The 20052-nt window shown below is 41.1% G+C and overlaps 1 protein-coding gene across 4 annotated transcripts in view; it reads left to right on the top strand.

The window, feature by feature from the left end:
- NYAP2 (neuronal tyrosine-phosphorylated phosphoinositide-3-kinase adaptor 2) overlaps positions 1-20052 on the top strand; it is a 142223-nt gene that overhangs the window by 74617 nt on the left and 47554 nt on the right. For all 4 annotated transcript variants that reach the window (XM_075099202.1, XM_075099204.1, XM_075099201.1 and 1 more), the window contains exon 3: positions 9396-10493. In XM_075099202.1, coding sequence (XP_074955303.1) covers positions 9396-10493 — 1098 coding nt within the window. The remainder of the gene's footprint in view (positions 1-9395; positions 10494-20052) is intronic.

The following is a 20052-nucleotide window of genomic DNA, read 5'->3' as shown; positions in this document are numbered from 1 at the left end:
TTGCTAAGATGCGTCTTTGTGTGTATATTTTAGGGCTGTTCACAGTGTAGGAACATTTGTCTTCAAAAATTCCGTGGTGAAGAAAAAGATGTGTGTCCAACACTGCATGTCTCCAACAGATCCATTTAAATTTACTTTTGTTTTCTGCTGTTGCTTTCCAATGATGGGAACCACTGTGCAAGGATTGATGTAAACAAATAAATTAAAATAAAAACCTTGTGTAAAATACCTCAGAACCTAAACTGGCAAAAGGTAGATGGTGAAAAGTGCCATTAAGGGATAAAATGACAGGCGAGGCCCTGTGGCCTGTGACAAAGAAATGAATTAAACTTATGTCTCCTGAGTGCCAATCTTTTGCACAGTTGAGAGGACTGTGCCTTTTTAAATTGAGTTTCACTAAGAATATTAAAACTTCATCTACAGACATAATGAAATCCAACCCAGTATAAGCACTGGTGCAACTTTGAACAAGTAGTTCATTTCATTAAAGCCAGTGGGGTTACTCATAGTCTTGAACTTACACACACACACACACACATATGTAGGTTCTGTGCTACCCTAGAGATGGATTTTCTCTGTTGAATTATGCGATGTAAATCAGAATCTCTGCATTTTTGATTCAGTATCTAGCATGTTCAGGGTTCAATTAAAGAAATTCTATTTCCTTTCATTCCTCGAGATTCTTTTTGATAGAGGTATCCTTCAAAATACAGCAAGATTAATTGCTTCTGTGTAACATTTTTTAAAATTTTAAAAAATTTTAGGCCCCAAATCATTCTTTCATTTAGAAAGAAATTGAATGTTATAACCTCTTGTAGAGATTGAAAGGGAGGATTTTTCCTGTTACATGTATTATTTTTCTGTTAACAGTGAACAGCACAATAAATCAACATGGTCTCTGAACTGCAAAAGCTGGTAAACACCCAAAGGACAGTAGAAAATGACAAAATTCATTTTAGTTTTTAGATGTTTTCACTCATTCCTTATACAGTAAGCAAATAACAAAAAACAATCTGATAACACATTTTCATATTTCAGTCTCTCCTTAAAGAGTAAAATAATACTTCAGAAGATGACCAGAAGCATTCTGATTTCCAAAATTAAATATGAAAGGCAGATTATCTGGGCATGTCTGAAAGCTATGCGTAACCTTTGCACTACAAATATCTCATTTCAAAAATGTCATATTCTGCTTATTCAGGAGGGCTTCCATAAGGCTATTTTAAGCTCTGTGCTTCTCGCTGCTAGATGAGAACTGAAGTTATTACAGCCTGTGTATTTTGTTTCACTTGCAGTTTATTAGAGCTAGATAATTGCTTGGTAGTAGGATGCTATTAAACAAGGAGAGATCCTGCCCAAGCAGTGTAAACTCCATGAAATTCAGTTTTGCTTGCAAGGATCATCATGCAACCAGTTTATCAGCTGTGGTATTTTGGGTCATTCTGATGCAAAATAGCACCGGCATACCACCCTGAGCTCCTGCAGCCTCTGCAGCTGAGCAGAGGACGATGTAGCAGTTGCTGAACTGTCTTCCTCTGATAACCTCCAGTTGGCTCAAACTCCTGGCAGACATGGTGGTCTCTTGTGTTTGTGTGTGTCTGTAACAGAAGCACTCATAAGACCTTTGTGGTGCACTTTGACATGGCAGTTTAAGGGAATTTGCACCTGGCAGGGAAATAGTCCTCACTTTCATTTCTTCCATTTAGTCTTGGATTAGGCCCTGTGTGCTCTGATGTGCAAGTGGCAGAGTCTCGAGGCAAGTTACTGGCAACAGTTGCACCAAAGATGTAATAATCCATGTTGAAAAGCACTTAATTACTCCATGTTTAGAGCAGACAACGCGGCAGTATATGTATCACCAATATGTCAGCACGGTTTGCTTTTCATAGGAGTTTATGTTTCCAGCAGGCACCGAATCCTTTTTCTGCCTGATAAATGTCAAGTACTTAAAGCAATCTTGCCTGTTCCTCTCTGGAGATTGCCAAATAATCTCCTTTCATTGGCTATGGGATCTTGCCAAGGCTTCTGCATTCATGCACATTTATCCCTGCCAAATGTTGGGAACACAGGAACTGTACAAATACTCCCTGCTCCTTTCATTAACTTTGCAGAGCTGCTGTTGGTTGCAGGATTCCTGGATTTTTCCTCTGTTATTCTGGCCTAGAGCAGTACTTCATGATCCATATTCCACTATTGGTGTGCCATAGAGTTCAGCCCTTACTATGGAGCTGTGTTTCAGAGTAGAAACCTTTGTTAAATAAACATGTTAAGCATCTTGCATCGCAGCCTTCTTAAAGCTAATTCAGTTTGCCTCCTGAATGCCCAGCTGAAGCTGAGGGGGGTTCCCAGTAGGTGTTGAGCCGTTCCTCTGTTCCCTGTCACAATAAAAAGATTTCTTCGCTATTCACCCTATCCATTTACCTGTGTATTTTCTCTAGAAAGTCTTATAGCACCAAATGTTCCTAGTCCATGCAGTGTATAGGAGGTACCTCTATATCTTTATAAGGTCTATAAAATAAAGTGTTTAGTTTTACATTTTAGTTTGAAAAGTCCAGTTTGTCAAGGAGGGAAAAACCGCTCAGTAACATACCACCCTGGAAATAGATGTTTTAATAAAATAAACTGTGGCAGAGGAAAAAATGCTTTTAATAGAAAATGGAAAGTAAATCTTTCATGTTGTCATGTTTTACCCTGTGTATCATACAGGAAGACTGGGTCATTTGACCTTTTTGTTGATAATGTCACCAAGATATTTTAGGCTAATGCTACATATCATGCAATGGCAGATGAGAATGCTGTGTGTATCACTGTGGTACTTAATTTCAACGCATGCAAAAATAGTTTACAAGACTAGATGGCAGAATGTCAATCATTTTTCCATGACATTTCTCATTTCCTTGTCTGTAATGTAATAACTTGTGAATGTTGTATATGCAAACTCCAACATCTAAGGCCAGGTCTAGACCACACCGCAGAACCCCATTAGTTGGATAAAAACTGTGAAAATGGAAGGAGGGGAGATGCAAAATATGCTATTTCTAAGAATTTGTTTGAAAGCAGAGTATTCTTAACCACTTTTAGCAATTTTGAGGTAAAAATATCCATGAACACTAGTCTTGAATGACCTCCAGCACAAGAGCATCTTTTGATTACTTTGCCCATCATTACCATCTCTCCAGATAATGAGATGGAAGAGTGGTGATATGGCTGTGAGAAAGAGCATGTTCTCAGTGTGACACTGGTAGCACAGGAGATGTAGAATTAGCATAGGGAACAGATGTCTGAGAAAGACAGAGGAGCAGGAAACATTTTGCATCTCAGGTATCCATTAAGAATGGTAGCATGATGCACAGGGAACTGAAGACTGCGAGAAGCCTCTGTATACAAAATATACAATTTTCAAATGCAGCAAAGTCTGTAAGCCTTTATCCAGTCTAAAGCAGAGTTCAGGTCCTGGGCAACATGTTCAGAAAGTATCGTGCAGTTTGTGCCATTCTCATTGACTTTCTCTTCATTTTAATGACACCAATCTGAAGGAGATTGCTTTTGCCAGGGTTGTAAATCAGATTAACAGAGGTGTGGAGAGAGGATAAAGATCAAGTTTATGTCAGTAGAATGTATATGAATGTAATATACAAACAACAGACTAAACAGAAAGGAAATAGTGATTTAGCTGGAAGCATGGCAAGAAAAATCTGCTAGTATTGTCAAATACATCAGGAGTAGTATTTTCTGCAAAGCCCAAATGATTCTGGTAGCCTGCATCTCATTCCCAAAAGTCTATCCTAATACAGTCAAGAAAATTCACAGAATCATAGAATACCAAGTTGGAAGGGGCCTCAAGGATCATCTAGTCCAACTTTTCTTGGCAAAAGCACAGTCTAGACAAGAGGGCCCAACACCCTGCCCAGCTGAATCTTAAGAGTGTTCAATGCTGGGGAATCCACCACTTCCCTGGAGAGATTATTCCAGTAGCTGATTGTTGTCACTGTGAAAAATTTTCCTTTTGTGTCCAATTGGAATCTCCCCAGGGTTAATTTGTACCCATTACCCCTCATTTTTCCATGTGACTCCTTGTAAAAAGGGAGTCTCCATCTTTTTGTAGTCACCCTTTAAATACCGGAACATGGTGATAAGGTCTCCCCTAAGCCTTCTTTTCTCAAGGCTGAACAAACCCATTTCTCTCAGCCTTTCCTTATATGGCAGGCTTCCCAGTCTTTTGATCACCTTGGTGGCCCTTCTCTGCACCCCTTCCAGCCTGTCCACATCTGTTTTGCATAGTGGGGACCAGAACTGTACACAGTACTCCAGGTGTGGCCTGACAAGCACTGAGTGGGATAATGACTACTTTATCTCTGCTGGTGATGCCTTTTTTGATGCAACCCAAGATCACGGCTTGCTTTCTTGGCTGCAGCAGCACACTGTTCACTCCTATTGAGCTTGTTGTCCACCAGGACCCTCAGGTCCCTTTCTGGAGAGCTGCTCCCCAGCCAGGTAGATCCCAGTCTGTGCTGCACTCCCAGATTATGTTTTCACAGGTGCAAGACCTTACACTTGTCCTTGCGGAACTTCATAATTTTCTTGTTAGCCTGCTCTTCCAGCCTATCTATGTCTTCCTGCAGGGTGGCTCTCCTTTCCAAAGTGTCCACTTCCCCACTCAATTTTGTATGATTGGCAAACTTCATCAGGATATGCTTGATCCCGTCATCCAGTTCACTTATGAAGATATTAAACAGTGTTGGGCCCAATATCAATGCCTGGGGGACCTCACTTGTGACAGGTTGCCGGTTTGAAAAGGAGGTATTTACCACCATCCTCTGGGTGCAGTCTGTCAGCCAGTTCCCCACCCATCGCATAGACCACTCATCTAGACCATAATGCATCAGTTTCTCTAGGAGAAGGCTGTGGGAAACCGTACTGAAAGCCTTGGAGAAATCCAGATAGACAGTGTCCACCACCCGTCCCATATCAGCCAAGCAGGTTACTTTGTTGTAAATAGGTGATCAGGTTTGTCAAGGACGATTTACCCTTGGTGAATCTGTGCTCGCTTTTCCCAGTCACATGTTTCAGCTGACTTGTGATAGTCTCCAGGAAAATTTGTTCCATAACTTTCCCAGGGCCTGAAGTAAGAGTGAGTGGCCTATAATTTCCTGGATCCTCCTTCAAGCCCTTCTTGTAGATGGGGGTGACATTAGCCTTCTTCCAGTCTTCTGGGATATCCCCCAATCTCCATGACTTCTCAAAGATTATGGAAAGCAGCCTCTCAACGACATCAGATGGCTCTCTTAACACCCTCGGGTGCATAACATCAGGGCCCATCAATTTGTAGGGGTCAAGATCCTGTAATAGTTCACATACCAACTCTTCCTTCACTGATGGTGGGTCTGTGTTTGCATCGAGCTGGATTTTTGTTCCCAAGGCCCGGGGCCCAAAAGTGCTGGTAAAGACAGAGGTGAAGAAAGTGTTGAGAACCTCTGCCTTTTCAAAGTTGTTAGTAACTAACTCACCTCTCCTGTTTAAGAGTGGGCTAATGTTTTCCTTCTGTTTCTGTTTGTTTTTATGTACCTGAAGAACGCTTGTAGTTTTTGAGATATTGCCAATTTCAATTCAAGCTGAGCTTTTGCTTTTCTAAGTGCATCTCTTCACACCCTGGCAATGCTTTCATAGTTCTCAACAAGTATTCATTCACTTTTGCATCTCTGGTACACCTGTCTGTTGGTTTTTGGGCAGACTCAGAAGCTTGCAGTTAAGCCAAGGCGGTCTCTTGCTCCACCTACTTCCCTTGCCTTTAAAGGGGATGAACAGTTTTTGTGCTTCCAGGAGAGTGTTCTTGAAAAACTCCCAGCACTCACTAGCTCCTTTATCCTCCATGGAAGCTTCCCACAGAATCCCTCCCAACTGAGCTCTGAGTGAGCTGGTTTGCTCTTATGAAATGTAAAACCTTTTCTTAGTACTAACCTTTAGCACACACAGCAGGATCCCAAATTCCACAATATTGTGATCACTGTCCCCAAGACTATCACTAATGGAGATATTACAAAGTAGGTTTTCTTGGTTTGTAAGTAGCAAGTCCAGCAGTGCCTAATTCCTGGTTAGTACCTCTAATGTGTATGAGGAAGCAGTCCTCTACACATTCCAGGAACTTGATGGGTGACATATGAGCTACTGTATTGTTCTTCCAACAAATGTCTGGGTAGTTGAAATCGCCCATAAAAAACAGGTTCTGTCCACCTGAAGCTTGCTTGAGTGACCCAAATATTGCTTTGCTGGCCTTATCACCTTGGTTGGAGGTCGGTAGCAGATGCCTACTGTAAGATCCCCCTTGAAGAAGACCCCTCTGATCTTGACCCAGAGATATTCAAGAGGGCTTCCACAATCACTATAGTTGAATTCTATGCATTCAAGGCTCTCCTTAACAGAGTGTAACTCCTCCTCCTCTTCTTCCCAGCCTGTCTTTACAAGACAGCCTGTAGCTATCCATCATGATCCTCCAGTCATGTGAGTTGTCTCACTGTGTTTCAGTTATTCACAGAATCACAGAACCACAGGTTCGGAGGGACCTCAGGGATCATCTAGTCCAACCTCTCTAGGAAGAGCACAGTCTAGGCAAGATGGCCCAGCACCCTGTCCAGACAACTCTAAAAGTGTCCAACGTGGCCGAGTCAACCACTTCCCTGGGGAGATTATTCCAATGGTTGACTGGCCTCACTGTGAAAAATTTTCCTCTTGTGTCCAATCGGAATCTCCCCAAGAGCAACTTGTGTCCATTCCCCCTTGTCCTCTCCATGTGACTCCTTGTAAAAAGGGAGTCTCCATCTTCTTTGTAGCTGCCCCTTAAGTACAGGTACATGGTGATGAGATCCCCTCTAAGCCTTCTTTTCTCAAGGCTGAACAAACCCAGTTCTCCCAGCCTATCCTCATATGGCAGCTTCCCTGTCCTCTGATCATCTTGGTGGCCCTTCTCTGCACCCCTTCCAGCCTGCCCACATCCTTTTTGTATAGCGGGGACCAGAACTGTACACAGTACTCCAGGTGTAGCCTGACAAGCGCTGAGTAGAGTGGGATAATGACTTCTTTCTCTCTGCTGGCGATGCCCTTTTTGATGCAACCCAGCATCCTGTTGGCCATCTTGGCTGCAGCAGCACACATGATATTCCTATGATATCATAATTTTCTGACTGGGCACAGAGCTCCAGTTCCTCCCCAGGCTTTTTTTTTCCCCCAGGCTCCGTGTATTGGTATACTTGAAGTGGTCGGTCTTATCTCAGGAGACAGCTGAGAAACATTTGCTGCTGCTCTGGTTGGCCTGGCTTATTCCCCAGTTGGTTGCCACTTTGGACTCCACCCCCTGAGTCTTTCAGTTTAAAGTTCACCTCACCAAGTTGGCCAGCCTGCTGCCAAAGATTCCCTTGCCTCTTCTGGACATGTGGATTCCATCCCTCCCTAACAGGCTACAGTCATTGAAGAATATTCTGTTGTCATAAAAGCCAAAACCCTCATGATGGCACCAGCCACAAAGCCAGAAGTTGATTTGTCTATTCTATGTCTATTTCTGACTGCACCCTTTCCTTTGGCTGTACCAAAAATTAATTTGGTTTAATTAAAAAGACAAACTTAAAGTGGATTAGGATATATCTACATATTGAAAAACTATCAAGCTACCAAATACTCTTATCTGTGGTAGCTTTTGCAAGTCCCGGGCCTGCTGCAAAGTGGACACATTTACTGGAACCATCATGAAAGCTTAGTATCATTCTTTTGAGTTGTGGTTTGATTTGGTTTAATTCTGGCAAGATTTCTTTTTCTTTGTTGTACCTTAGTTATACATTAAGCTTAAACAAATGATGTCGATGAAGAGTGGTGTTATTACTTCAAATATGTGCACACGCATATGGTCACAGCTCCTTATTCCTAAACAAAACTGGAATCTTGTTTAACATCTGCTTTTATTGCTATGCCTTGTAAGAACTGAAGAGAGGTTATTTACCATATCACAGCAGAAGTGTAACAAAGTGATAACACTACTGACCAAATCATGTTTGTAAGGTGCTATAATACATATGTCTTCCAGCCCTGAGCAGGCATCCTTGCAGACTGTCAAAATACTGTCTTCCAGCTGGCACAGCAGTGCCTCGCTGCTGGCTTTAGTAATACGTTTGAGGCTGCTTCTAAAACAGGGTTTTTAACTCCATGAGCACTGCCTGCTTGGTTTAATGTTTGCTGGCTGATCCTGATGGGTCAGCAGAAGGTGTTTGGAAATTTCTCTGAGCACTTTGTTTGCAGTGGCAGATCTGTAGCAGTGAATTGCAAGGCGCAGCAAAGTTAGATAAGACAGGAAAGCTGCCATTCAAAACTGGACTGTAGTTTAGGATTTCTTTAAGATTGGGAAACTTACCAACGAGGTATCAAGGTTTTCAATGCAAGAACTATTTACCCCTAGAAATATAAATTAGGTTTAGTGTATGTGGTAAATTTTGTTTCTGAATAAGTTTGTTGAGTCCACTTAGGATAAAAACTGACTATACCCAACATTTAATGAGATGTTTTATTAACTATTTATACAAATTGAACAAAATGCATTTTCCACCAGTTTGTTTACAGTTTAATTCATAAAGGATAATTTCTAAGAAATCTTTGACTTCTCATGTTAAATTAATCTCATCACAGTGTTTTGATTTATAATTTCAAAGACAAAATGGTCTATAGTTTGTAGAAGTAAACTGTTTGGGAAGGATCTGAATCTGTGAGATACTTTGTTCCCCCTTGACTTCACTGAAGTCTTGTTAATTCATAAGATAAGAGTTCAGATAAATTATTAGGATTAACCCAACAACAAGTTTTACAGTATTTGTATGTGTTTTCTTTCTCAGTCAGTGCTGAGAGAATTGTTGTGCTTTATGCAAGAAGTTACTATAAATAAAAAGGTTTTCAGTCATCACTGTGTCACTGCAGACATATCACCGTCATTCCAGTATGAATGTCCAGGATCTTAACTGTTCCCTTGCAGCCGTAAGGAGTTCATTTTGATACTTAGTTTTTTGTCTTTGGCAACTCTTTGGGTCTTTAAAATCCCACAGTGATATTTGAAAAGCATAATATTTAAAAATTGAGAGTCCCCTCTCCAAAGAGTTTGGAAGAGAACAGATATCTTGGAGGAGGGGAAGTACTCACTAGCTACTTAATACTGGAGTGTCAGAGCATTCTGGGGGAAGATTAGGAGTGTGTTGAATAGGATGTTATTTTTATAGTGTTCTACTGGTGTAATACCAGAAAAAAACAGCAATGGGCTGGTCTCAAGAAATCTGTTCCAGAATTATGACACTGTAACAGAGGTTGTATGGATGACAGAGTGTGTTACATATTTCTGAAGAATTTATATTTTGTTCTGTTTTCAGTGTCAGCCAAACCAAGACCTCACAGTGATGAATACACAAAGAAGATTCCACCTCCTAAGCCGAAACGAAATCCAAACACTCAGCTAAGCACATCTTTTGATGAAACGTATATCAAAAAGCATGGCCCTATGAAGACAACACTCACTAGGGATGCCTCTTTATCGCAGGTCAGCAGTCCTGCCCCAGACACAGAGGAAGAAGAACCTGTTTATATTGAAATGGTTGGGAATATTCTCAGAGACTTCAAAAAAGATGAGGATGACCAAAGTGAAGCAGTCTATGAGGAGATGAAATATCCTATATTTGATGATGTAGGCCAAGATTCAAAATGTCAATGTGAATATGACCATCATACTTGTTCTTCTCAGTGTGCTACTCCCACAGTGCCTGACCTAGATTTCACCAAGTCTTCAGTGCCATCTACTCCCAAGGGCTTGCTTTGTGATATACCCCCACCATTTCCAAATCTGCTTTCTCACAGACCTCCACTGCTGGTGTTCCCACCAGCACCAGTGCAGTGTTCCCCGAATTCTGACGAGTCTCCTCTAACTCCACTAGAGGTAACAAAGCTTCCTGTTTTAGAAAATGTGTCTTACATCAAACAGCAAGCTGGAGCTTCTCCATCTTCACTGCCACCTCATACACCAGGCCATCAAAAACTGGAGAAAGACCAGACAGTATCTCATGGAACTAGCACCCCTGGGCACACCTCCTCACCTCCTCATCCTTCTACCTTATACAGAACACAGTCTCCACATGGTTACCCTAAAAGTCACTCTGCCTCACCTTCTCCTGTCAGTATGGGTAGGTCTCTTACCCCCTTAAGCCTCAAAAGACCTCCACCTTATGACTCTGTACATTCAGGAAGTCTCTCAAGAAGCTCTCCATCAGTGCCTCATTCTACAGCCAGAAACACATTGCAAGAAGGAGGAAAGATGGTAAATGCCTCAGTCAGTACCTACGGGTCATCATCTCAGAGTGGTTCCCGCTCTCGGACACCCACCAGTCCTCTAGAGGAACTAACCAGCCTCTTTACCTCAGGACGAAGTCTCCTGAGGAAGTCCTCCAGTGGCAGAAGGTCTAAGGAACCTGCAGAAAGTAAGTTCTCAATGTAATTTTTAACTCATTCTTCCTTGTATAATATCTTTCATTATATTTTGCTAAATCAAATGCTTGCAAAAATCAAATACTTTAGGAGTCTGAATTCCTTATATAAATTTCTTGTATGGGAAGAAAAGTGATTACTGTTAATATTGCTTTAGCCTTCATATTGTTATATTTTTAGGACTTTTAAGTATGCATATTGCACTACAGAAGTACAATTCATGGCTTCTTCTTGCAAATGGAGTGAGTTCTCTTTAAGTTTTCCACAGCTGTAATGGTGCCGTGTGAGTTTCTCCCCACCATGTCACACCCTTCCTTTCTTAATGGATGCTAAGACACAGTACTTGTCTGAGCACCTTGTAGCAAAATAATCAGCGAGTAGCTGTTTTTTGGAAAAGATCCATTGATTGCCCTTAACTTGGCCAGTGATCTTGTCATGTATGATGGCAACCAGAGGTACCAGCTTAAACCATTCCTCTCCTTCCCACTGTGTCCTTCTGTACTGTGCCACAGAGTATCACTTTCAGCTGTGCTAGTGTGACTGGTTGGGAGGCCATGCTGCTATTGATCTGAAAACCAACATGACCTATAACACATTACTCACACACAGAGAAAAGCACAGGAGGAAGTTGTGCAGGAAAACCTTAAGCCAATATTGACTTTTCATATGTTGTATCATAAAATCGTCCCATAAGCATTCGGGTTTACACAATGTACACCTATTTCTGAGCTAGTGGAATACTGAAACTTCTAATGAAGTCAGCAGGAATCACAGGTGTGAGTGAAAGCAGAACCTGGCACCCGTATCTCTGTTGCAAAATTGTGCCTGTTCAGTGGTGCCAAAGACAACGTCTTGGAGTGGAAGGCAGCCATAACACCTTTTGTCAGAGTGCAAAGTGGGCTCAGTATGCTTTCTTCTCCAACTTCAGTAAAATCAGTTTATGACTTTGAATTCGTGACACCTGCCTAATGGAAAAGCTCTCTTTGGAGAACAGCTGATCTTATGTTTGTGTAAGTGCTATATTATTCCTATTTGGCAGCTGTAACATATTTAATATGATGTGATAACTACACTGGTTTATACCTGATAAAGGAAGGTGTTCTGGTTGCCAGGCTACCATATCGCTGTGGAAGAGAAGTGAATTCCTCATTGCCTTTATGGTTGTGTTTGTGTTACTCTGTTACATTACTCATCACAGTGTGGTCACATCACTTTTGGGCACTCTCAGGGGCTCACAAGAATACTCGGTCTGGGTTTTCATAGGCAGAGGTTGCCTGCCTTGCGCCTCTGCAGCTGAGTGAGTACATGGAAACGCGTAAGTATGGAGAAGCTTGGTGGCAATGGTTTCGGTTGGCATACAAAACATTCCCCTGATTCATGGACTCCACTGCCCCGACCTCAGCAGTTTTATTCTTATTTATCTCTGTGCAAATCATGAATAATGACTCTGAAATTAGAACGTGGAGGTGAGAGTGAAGTTAGTAGGACACTGAGAATATGAGTCGGTGCAGCAGTTGCTTAATTTGTCTTTAAGACTTTTGTGGCCTGTAATTATACATACTGTTCTATGAAAGTCTTAGTTCCATGATTCAGTAGGGATTCACTAAATGTTTACAGTAATAAAAATACAATAGCGCCAGATTTGTGTGCTGGATGGAAGCAAGTTTGTACCTAAAAGGCAAGACGATTCTTGTAACTGCAGTGAAGTAGTAGGGAGATTTTGCCAAAGTGCAGACAATGTTGAACATTGTTAAGCATGCTTCTTATCCGTATGTGAGCAGAAATCCCCTGTAAACACCGTGCTACAACAGATCTACCTGGTGAGCTTCATAAGTTGGACAGTTCTATGCTTGCCAACGTAGGCAGAAGTACCAGGTTTGGAACCTACTGAAATTCCTGCAGTGAATGTGGCGAGTCCTGGGAAATTTCATCAAATCCGTGCTGCTGTCTCATGCATACCTCCAGAAAGATATTCTCTATATTCCACTTGACTGAAATTGAATGCAGACCTTTCAAAGTACTTTTCACTGATAAATTTAAAATAAATCTTGCCCTGCAGATTTGTACCAAGAACAGCTTTCTTCTTCGCATCTCAAGGAGGATTCTGCTTGCTCCTTAGGAAGTAGAAATGTGCTCCTTATTGGTCACAAATAGTAAGACAAGAGAGATATGAAATAGAAACTGTGTTCATTTACTTTAAGGAAAAAACATTCATGTTATAAATAGACATCAGCAGTGAAAAGACTCTGGAGTACAGCTGTGTTGAGTAAATGAACAGACTGCCCATCTAATCCGATTGTAATTTGTCTGGTATTTACAGTATGACTTAATCCTGTGGGATTACTGCACTGAGCAAGAACCAGGTCTGTGCTCAGATATTACAGAGGTAGAAGACACACTAAGATTTATAGAAAACATACAGGCCTAGCATTTTATGTCCTGCAATTCTACACCAAAACGACCCACCATAAAGGATCTTAATTGTGGGATTTGAACGTAGAATCAGACTACGCTGTCATATTTATATGCCATGATTAATCATAGTGATAGATAGGGTAGACTGGACTAATCATACGATCCATTAAAGAAATCCTTCTCCTGCAGATTACACTGGAAGCCTAAGGCACTCATACGGTTCTGGATTATTATTTTTTTTAGCTATGGGAAAGCAAATGCATAGCATAGGACTAACTGGGACTGCCATGGTTTTATACTTGTGACTTCAGTGTAATTTCCAGAATCTAGAGGTTAATAAACACACACAAAAAAAGAACTTATATGACTCCTACAAAATCATGCTAGGAAACCAAAAATATTTGCTTCTAAAATATAAAATTATTCTGAGTACATCTCAAACAGCTTTCTCATTGAATCCTCCAAGACTTGGCCCTCTGTGACTTGTCTGAAGATCTTACTGCCATATGCTAGTCCAAAAAAATAGCACAATACTGAATTTTGTATTCAGCTGAGCGTATTTGAAAAATATTGCAGCAGTTACAGAGAAAATCCTGTTCCATCTTTATTATTACTGCAGCTGACTTTGTGGAAATTTGGCATCTGAGTCCAAGCTCAGAATGTATACGCTGGCTTTTAATTTGTGGCATTTTTGAGTGGGTTTCTTTTTGAGGAGGGGGACTGCACAAACCTTATTTCCAGTCAACAGCTTTAATATACAAGTAAAGCTGCCCTTCTAGCCTTTCTACATTATTTTCTTTATTCTTCTGCCATTTTTCCTTTTTTATCCCCCTTCATTTTATTCCTATAGATTTCACTGGAATTGCATTAGTGGTAAATTTGGATAAATCAGTGATACTAAGGAGGCTGTCACCTCAGGGCCATGTTTTCTGAGGATATGAGCTTCCACTGAAGACCCAGACGTGTTACTGAATGCACTCAGCATCCACCGTCTGCATCTGTGATGTGCGTATCTGGATTTTATAAGCAGTTCACTTCTTGTGCTGTGTTCTTCTAAAAATCCTCTTGTGTGCTGTTAGCATCTTAACTATGCATTACAGCACAATTATGAAGGTGGGGAGGAAAGAACAAAGAAAAATAAATTGTAAGGCCAAATCAGAAATGAAAAAATTGGTGAAAGACAATCATGAAGAAAGGCAGAAAGATGGAGACAACTCCTGTGGAAAACTGAAGAAAGATGTCGAGCATGAAAAATGTGAGAGAGTGGAAAAAATAGATAGTATTAATTGTCATTGACCGTTCTTTAAACCTTCCTGCTTTTTTGTGGGCTAACACAGTAGTATACACTAACAGTTGGCAGACCCCTGTGAAATATACCATCAGTCCTCAGAGGCTAGAGGGAAACTAAAGGGTACCAGCACTGCCTGGTGTCCTCGGGCTGCTGCAGCATGTCCTTTTCTAATATAGTTGGAAGGTGTTTAAGTATGACCACTCAATCCAGCTGTGTTGAATGACACATTCCCTTTGCTTTTAGCATGTGCACTGAATGTCTGTGTTAGACGTGTCCTTCAGTAAATAGGGAATTATGGAGGGAAAGAGGGAGAAAATGGTCTTCAGGTTTTCTGGAACTATATTTGCTGCCTCTGTCTTTTCTGTACCATAGAAACACACTGTACTCTATGAAAACATAGAACCGAAGTCATATGCTTATAGGCATACCCACATCCTAAAAAAGCAAAACAGAGAAACTGCTGGTGTGCATTTGAACTGCACTCACTTCAAGGTAGTACATTTCTCCTGTGTAGGGGAATAGACAGGGATCGGCGACCGGAAGATCACGGGATGTGATGGAAAGATAGACTCCTCCCCATAGGAGTGGCAGGAACAGGAAGCGCAAGAGCTATATAAGCGTGTGACGCAGTTAAATAAACGGACATTTTGTATCCATCATATTGATGTCTGTGCATCACTGTCCCCAGGGTGGGTAGAGCCCTGTGTCCTGGAGATATGCGGCCCAAGATAAGTTCTCCCATAGAAGCGTACAGCAACACTCCTGGGTGAAACAGTCCTGTAAACCCTTGCCAGGACCAGCCCTTTCTGTTTGTGTATTGGTTGTTTCCGTTTGTTAAGGCTTCGGTTTCCTCATAATTTCTTGGGAACTTCATGCCTGTTTTGAGCAAGTATTCCAAACATTCACCCTAACGAACTGCACAACATAGCAGCTACCTCTGCTGTGCGCACTGACTCTGTGCACGAGGTGTGAGATCAGGACATGTGACGCACAGCAGCTTATTGCTCTTTTCCTGAGCTGCTCTGCAGGGCTTCATAGCTGCTTTGGCCTTTGCCTATGGAAAGTTTCACTTTTCAGCTTCTAGTCACATACAGGGAGGAAATTTCTGAATGTGCTATTTTGAAAATTCAGTTAAAGTGATTGAAAAATGGGATAATTATTAGCATTTCCTATTCCTGGCTGGTACCCTCTGCATTTGGAGTCTAAAACATTTTAGTATAAGCTGTCAAATAGTGTGGGGAGGGGAGGGATGCAGAAGTGTCTCACCTTGTTAAAAAGGAGCTCATGCTGATTTCAGGCAACTGAGGCCCTCCCAAAAAGAAATGATGGACTTAGAGTGGAAATTTTTACCTTTTTTTTTAATGCTGGTGCTTTCCAGGGAACTAGAAAGCAGCTTTTGGTTCCCTGTTAGATAGAACAGTATGTTGGAAAAGAGAGTTTGGGAAATGAGTCAAGTGAAAATTCACCCTACATTGTTCACACGGTTCTTTTTGGTTGTTCAGCCTCCACCTCTGTGCATTAAGCGCAGGATGAGGAACATAGGCAGACAGGGCAGGATTTCAGCTGGTGTATTTCTAAGGGAGTTAGGATGAAAAATGCTGGCCTAAGGAGAGTGGAATTGGTATGCCATTGAACTGTGCATACCTTCTTATTTGGATACCTGCTCAGCCTCTGGTATTCTGAAGCGGAAGAGCTTGCCTGCAAGACTAAGCTGGACATAAAAAGTAATATAGCTACTCCACTGCATACCATTGCTCAACCACTGTATAGCTGATAGTCAGTATCAGAGACTGAAAATTGGAAGCCTACATAATTTCTAACTTCTAGGTTAATGTATTTTCTGTAGTTTTATATAAAGGGATGTCAGTCTAATTCTCCAGCCCTTTTCTGCATTGTAGCAATTGATTGCATGCATGCTATGTTCAATCTAATGAGATAGCTATGGCTTTACAGAAATAATACTGCATAACTGAAGTTACTTCCGAACCTTCGAGTCAGAGGTATATTGAGTTCTGTCACAGGTGAAGCAGCTGTTTCACTAGCTTTTCTAGTCTGATGACCCATGGTATGTATGAGATCAGATGAGGTGATCATAGCAGTCAGGTCTTGTTTGACAGTCCTGAAAGCAGTTCTGAAAGAAAAGACTTAAAGGAGGGAGCAGGGGGAAGTGCCAGAGGAAAAGGAAGAGAAGGTAAGGGAATACCAGCTTTGAAGAGAATGACACTTGCTCACCACTGGAAGGATATGATCTTATCACAGTTAATTACATTCAGTTAAAGCCTGAAGAAGGCCCTGTCCTTGCCCACCAATTAATCTCTCTTGTGATATAAGCAAGCTAAGGCGTTGTAGCATCAGAAGTACTTTCCTCAAGTGCTCACTTGTGAGTGCATGTCCACTGTGGACACTTGCACGCACAAAGGTCATCAGCTGTCTGATCTGCTGGTGTCAGTTAGGTCTCTCAAACTCTGCCCTTCACTAAGGGATGTGCCTGTTGGGGTGAGCGTGTGATGCTGTGAGACAGAACTGAAAATGACTGAAGTGCAAACATGGAGGTAACCAGATGTGGTCAGCATCCTTCAGAAACCAAGCTTTCAGTAAAAAACAAGATTAATTTTGCAGTTGAGTGGTCCTGAGTGCTGCTTCAGCCATACCTGTTGACCTTCACCAGTAATCCTTAGATCCCATAGCAGAAAGATCACTGGACTAAATATTTTGATCCAGATCAGCTAGCTGGGCCAGCTGGACCCTCTTATTTGTTGAAGCTGACATGTGTCCCTCAACTAAATATCACAGGAAATAAGTGGAAAGAAAAATCATAACATAACAGCAAGGTTATTCAGCTAAGCACACAAAAGGCAGGAAGCCAACACTTTATCTAGGTTTACTCTAAGTGGGAAAGAGAGACATCAGAAGCAAAAGTACAAAGAAGAAATTTGTGAAAGGATGTACGGCAGCTTAGTGGCAGCTTGCACGACCCTATGCCATTGCTGCCCTCTTTTGCATTGCCTGCCTCTAAGTCAGTTCTTTCTTGGCACCAAGGATAATGCCAGGTTTGAGAACTTGTTTCTAGCGGATAAATCAGTAGGCACCCTCACCTTGATTGAGATGCACGCTATGTCTTTTGTTGTCTTGCTGCTTTCACACAAAAGCGAGTACGTCTATTTTAAGGGCATTTAGTCGTTCAAGTCACTAATGGGTGGGATGTCCCCTCTGTTTTTAAGATGAAGAAATGTCTTTGTTACATGCAGTTATTAAAATAGAAAACATGCATTTTGAGATGATATGCAATGGTTTTGCTAATTGGTACCCTGACATTGTCTCCTCTTCTAATTCAACAATTTAGGCTGATCAGAAAATCAGGTCCTCCTGGGATTGTGATGGTATACAGAAGCACTGAAGAAGACATAATTTCATAAATAATTGCTCAGGTTTCTCTGGAAACAGCTGCTGTTTCTGGTTGATGTACATGGATTTATTTATTCCTTCTGTTTATATTACTTGACTGCTTGATAGAATTGGTGGTTAGCAATTTAATCAACATTTCTTTTTATGAAGAATAAACAAACTTCTATGGGGTAAAAAAGATTTAATAGACATAAAGCTATTCTCTCTTTGTTAGATTTCAACTAAAAGAAGGTTTCGGGTAAAGGAATTAAAAAGACATTTTTTCTTTAGTTTAATGTACAGGAAGATGTGAGTTGTCTGAAAGTTGTTGAAAATAAAGGGAAAAAAAAAAAGTCTTAGATTCAGTTACTGGCACCTATTTCCCACTGTTGTGCATAAGCAAAGTAACACATGCTGCGCTTAAGGATGTGGATAGTGACAATTGGTTCTGAGTTTTTAGTGCCATTGGGTTTTTTTTCCTTCTTTTCTTTTTCCCTCCCTGAATAGATCTTACTAATCCAGAGAAATATCTTGACCTTTAAGCCAAATCCTCAGCACTTATAAATCATCACTCTTATTTGAAATCGGGAGAGCTACTCCAGTTTACACCATCTGTGCCTCTGGCCTCAAGAAAATAAATGTCTCCTTTGTGACTAGAACAGCTTGTATTCAAAATGGTGTAGTCATACAGCAGGATGGTGAATCGTAGAGTTTATTGTCTTTTTGTTTCAAACAGGACCACACAATTTACGACCAATTTATGGGAGCTCAGTAATAACAGTAAGAAATCATTATTCTGGTGATGTTTTCCATAAGAATATATTACCTTCAATGAAACTGCTAAATACAATTTCTTAAAATTTGTCCCTGTGTTTCTTAGGGAAGGTGGTATCAGTGTAGGGTGTCTGGGTCCTCCTTTTGTGAAAGAACCAAGGGAAAACAAAAGAGGATAGGAATTGAACTACTTTGCTTTAAAGGAATGGTGCAGATTTATTTGTGTAGCCTCTACTCCGGAAGATGGAGCAGCCATTTTGAATGAAGGTGGCCAGGCTGGTGGTGCCAGAGGTTTGAGAAGACGTGCCCAGAGGAAGGCAGCTGTGGCACCCGGGGTGGGTGGCTGTCCCAACACCATGCTATCATAGGTGTCCTCCTCCCTGGGGCTTCTGGATTTGATAGGGAGCCGTGCTCTATTTCTGCCTGCTAGAACAGTGAATGATTGTAATGAACATAGATAAGTTGAGACTTTATACCCTATAGAGCTGTTAGGGAATTGTCTGATTATCTCTAACCTGGTGTCAGCTGGAGAAAATATATTTGAAAATAATATGGAGCTTCTTGCTGGAGAAAATATCTGGTGTCAGCTTTGGTTTATAGGACTTCTGTAGAGTATCTTACTAAATCATATGAAGTGTTGCAGCAATTGGAGAGTTAGAAGATCTAGGCAGGAATTGCAGTTCAGATGTGAAAAGGATACCTGGGCATGTTAGCTTTACGAAAGAGAGGAAGCAAGTTCATGAGTGTAGATCAAACCAGGGGCTGGGGACTATAGTGCAGCTTTTGGTGGGTTGGCTTGGCTGGCTGGCTGAAGCAATAACTTTCAGGGTGGGACCAGCTGGTGCTCCTGCCTTTGGCTTTGGCAGTAGAGGGCTATTTTTCCAAGGAAGCTGCTAGATCTTTCAGAACTTGTCTTTATAACTGAGTACTGGACCCTGAATTGCATTTTTTCCAAGTTAAGAATCAGATTTTCTTTGCATTAGAATTCAAGTGCATTTTTATTTGTTAAATCCTGACAGCAAAACTAGAAACCATTAGTAGGAAGATTTATTGTGCTTGCTTTATGAAGCATGATGTTCATAAAGCACTATGAACCAGATTTTACATTTTCCACAGGTAAGTATATAGAAATAGCACTTAAGTCTGTTTGCTTAAACTAAATCACAGGGAAGAAAATCACAGTTTTGTTTAGGAAATACAAGCAAAGTCCTGCAGACCACATCACCACCACCAAACCAAAGACTATGTGCTTTAAGAAGGTGAAATACTACGCAAGTTTCAAAGAAAGCAAACCATAACAGTTTTCCTAACATTTATTGTGAGCGAGAAACAGTTTTGCAAACAAAAATGTGCTTTTTTTTTTCCCAGAAACTGGACTATCTACATCATAGCCAGAGGAGCTGCTTGAGGTCATTGTTAAATGAAAGCCTTTTGCATGCTGCCTTATGATCTCAAACCTGGTTTTGTGATCTACAAGAGATCATGTAATTGCTGCTGTCATTGCATCTTTACAAGAGATGGAATTTAATTAAATGCTTTATCTGTACTTACAATGACACAGCTTTAGCTGTAGAAACTATGCCGTTTTAAGGGAAGATTGTGGGAACTTTGGGGGAATAAAGGAAACAACAAGGTTTCTTCCCTCCATTCTAAAATCCTCCAATACTTCTGACTGCTCTTTCTCCTCT

The sequence above is a fragment of the Phalacrocorax aristotelis genome, chromosome 7 (assembly GCF_949628215.1).
Source record: "Phalacrocorax aristotelis chromosome 7, bGulAri2.1, whole genome shotgun sequence".
Lineage (NCBI taxonomy): Eukaryota > Metazoa > Chordata > Aves > Suliformes > Phalacrocoracidae > Phalacrocorax > Phalacrocorax aristotelis.
The sequence above is the reverse complement of the archived record's forward strand: the minus strand, read 5'-3'. Positions and strand labels throughout refer to the sequence as shown.